The 2,880-nt window shown below is 33.3% G+C and overlaps 1 protein-coding gene across 1 annotated transcript; it reads left to right on the top strand.

The window, feature by feature from the left end:
* Positions 1 to 55: 55 nt before the first annotated feature.
* On the top strand, positions 56 to 2,161 carry LOC108777145 (uncharacterized). Its single transcript, XM_018543956.1, has 5 exons — positions 56 to 188; positions 325 to 528; positions 650 to 797; positions 951 to 1,309; positions 1,521 to 2,161. Exons 2-5 carry the CDS (start codon positions 483 to 485, stop codon positions 2,111 to 2,113), a joined length of 1,146 nt encoding a protein of 381 aa, XP_018399458.1. The 5' UTR covers positions 56 to 188; positions 325 to 482; the 3' UTR covers positions 2,114 to 2,161.
* The last annotated feature ends 719 nt before the right edge of the window (positions 2,162 to 2,880 follow it).

The raw sequence follows: 2,880 nt of genomic DNA on the forward strand, positions 1-2,880 counted from the left end.
CCAGTTCACTCCCGTATTTTTGAGTAGTCAGCGTTTGTGGCACCCTCGCCGCTGCACAGTTGGAAAAATGGAACTACGTACCCAAAATCCAATATGGCTGCACTGGGCTGCACACAGCTGTACATGGCCATCACCAGCCACCACCACACATAGCTGCTCAGTTATTTTCTTTGGAAAATTCAGGAAAGGTAATATTTTTATCTACTTTTTTACTGAATTAATATTCGCCCTGGTAAGTATGCGGCAGCGCCAACTGCTAAGAAAATGTGAAACTATTGAGATGGGTATAAACATTGACAAATATATACTTGAAACATACTTTAGAAATGGAGAAAAATAAAAATTCAGGAAAATGGTGTTGTGTGCCAGACTGCAAGTGAGTGAAAGGGGACAATATTTCCCTACACTATTTTCCAAAAGACAAGGATTTAAGAAAAAAATGGACAATAGCTTGCAAAATTGGGAAACCAGTGACACCCTACATGCAAGTATGCGGCAGACACTTCTCAGACTATCACTTTGCAGGAGGTATAGTGTAAAATCAAATATTTTTTATATATTTTAAAAGCATGTAAATACTAATAATAAAATGTATGCTTATTTTGGCCTTTGAAGATGTTTAAAACTTATTAGTTACAACTGTTTCCAGGTGCACATGCAAAGGTACGGCGTTTAAAAACGTCCATAGCTGTTCCTACATTATTTTTACCTCGTAGGCCACTGGATCGAATACCTACAGATAAACAAAAAAAAGAAACCGAAGAACGAGCTGAAAGATTGAACCGACGTCAATGTAGGTTGGTATTTTGGAGTTATACGAAAAATTCATAACCTTATTTATCTTTTTCAAATAATCTAAATGTCAGAGTTCTTTTATCTATTCTTATTTAAACTAATTTTGATTAAAATGATTATAATCGTTTAATTATATTATTTTATTTCATTCGCAGATCAAGTGATATGTCAACAGAGGCATTAGAAATGAGAAAATCTGTAGAAAATGATGCTCCTGTAGTAATGCATGAACAATCATGCTGTTCAAATGATGCCGATGATTCCATCAGTGATGAAGAAATGACGAAGAATGACGAAGAAAGGGAAAACATTAACCCAGAAGTGGAAGCGGCAAATGTCCTTATGGAATTACAGTTTGCAGCGTTAAATGCCTCAGCGGAGACTAAAATCATGCTCGAAAAAGGAAGCACAGTAATTAAATCTGTTACTGGTAATAAAGTAACTCTATCGTCTCTCATTAAAAGTGATGAAGATTTAGTTGCTTTCACTGGGATTCAATTATCACTTTTGTCTGGTTTGTGCGAAGCTGCTCAATTATTCGAGAAAAAGAAAATTATTCTTAAAAAGAGTGATATTAGTATTCGTGATAGAGTCATTCTAGTTTTAAGCAAACTTCGACTTAATTTATCTTTTCGGTGTTTAGCAGTTTTATTCGAAGTTAAGACGTTTGTGTAGGAGGTATTTTGTAATTACTTTACACACGCTATTTTGTATTTTAAAATCAGCCATTTATTGGTCACAAAAAGACGAGATTTTACAAAATATGCCGAAATGTTTTGCTGAATTCAAACAAACCAGATTAGTTTTAGATTGCACTGAAATTTTTGTCGAAAGACCTACCTGCTTAAAATGTCGACTTAGGTTATATTCCCATTACAAGGGCTCCGAAACAATAAAATTATTGTTAGGGGTTACTCCGTCTGGATTGATTTCCTTTTTAAGTGAGGTGTATGGTGGCCGAGCTTCTGATAAGGCTATTTTTAATCAAATAGAATTATTAAGTAGGTTAATTCCAAATGTTGATGCGATTATAGTTGACAAGGGTTTCTTAATTGATGTGGAATGTGCTGAACACCATATCGAATTGATAGTACCTCCAAGACTGGGAAAAAATAAGCAGCTTAGCGAGGAAAATGTTGTAAAAACGAGAAAAATTGCAGCTGCTCGTGTACATGTGAAAAGAGCAATTCAGCGAATAAAACTATTTAGAATTTTAAAAAGTAAGCTGTCTTGGTCGATGGTAGGGCATATTGATAAGACATGTACAATTATTGTAGCACTAGTTAACTTAAGGGGTATGGACAGTGTGAAGGCCTAAAAAATCGGAGGTTCTTTGGAATTTTTATTCTTAAATATAACAAAGTCAGGTAATTTTGTTTTATGGCATCTTTATTGTATCAATTCTGAGGTACGTAAAAAAATTTTTTTTGTCTCGATTACTTATATATAGGCTGCTATACAAAAGGGTAATCTTGAACAGTTACTTTTGCCTCGTTGACAGCAAATCAAAAAATCTACTCGACCTATTGACTTGATGTAAATTGCATTTTGTTCAGAAAACTTACTTCTATAGCAGGACGTAGGGAAATTACAAAATTGCAAAAAGTAACAAAATGGCGGACATATGAATTCTTTTTTTTTAATTTGACCTTTTTTACAAAAAGCCTTTGTTACAAAAAAGTTGAATAAAATTGTGAAATTTTTATTAATTAAAAAACGGCTACGTCCAGCGATAGAGGTAAGTTTTCTGAACAAAATGCAATTTACACCGAGTCAATAGGTCGAGTAGATTTTTTGATTTGCTGTCAACGAGGCAAAAGTAACTGTTCAATATTACCTTTTTGTACAGCAGCCTATACATAAGTAATCGAGACAAAAAAAATTTTTTTATCAGAATTGATACAATAAAGACGCCATAAAACAAAATTACATATAAAACAAAATTACCTGACTTTATTATATTTTTTAAAAAAATTCCCAAAGAACCTCCGATTTTTCAGACCTTCACACTGTCCATACTCCTTAAGTGACCCAATATTGTCAGATGATAAATATTAATATTTGTAATAAAATTGATTTGTAATT

The sequence above is a fragment of the Cyphomyrmex costatus genome, unplaced genomic scaffold (genome assembly GCF_001594065.2).
Source record: "Cyphomyrmex costatus isolate MS0001 unplaced genomic scaffold, Ccosl1.0 scaffold4115, whole genome shotgun sequence".
Classification (NCBI taxonomy): domain Eukaryota; kingdom Metazoa; phylum Arthropoda; class Insecta; order Hymenoptera; family Formicidae; genus Cyphomyrmex; species Cyphomyrmex costatus.

Coding starts and splice junctions, on each gene's coding strand:
- LOC108777145 (XM_018543956.1), top strand. CDS start 483: ATGCAAGTATGCGGCAGACACTTCTCAGACTATCACTTTGCAGGAG. Junction 798..950: donor TTGAACCGACGTCAATGTAG/GTTGGTATTTTG, acceptor TTTCATTCGCAG/ATCAAGTGATATGTCAACAG. Junction 1,310..1,520: donor TCAATTATCACTTTTGTCTG/GTTTGTGCGAAG, acceptor TTTTAAAATCAG/CCATTTATTGGTCACAAAAA.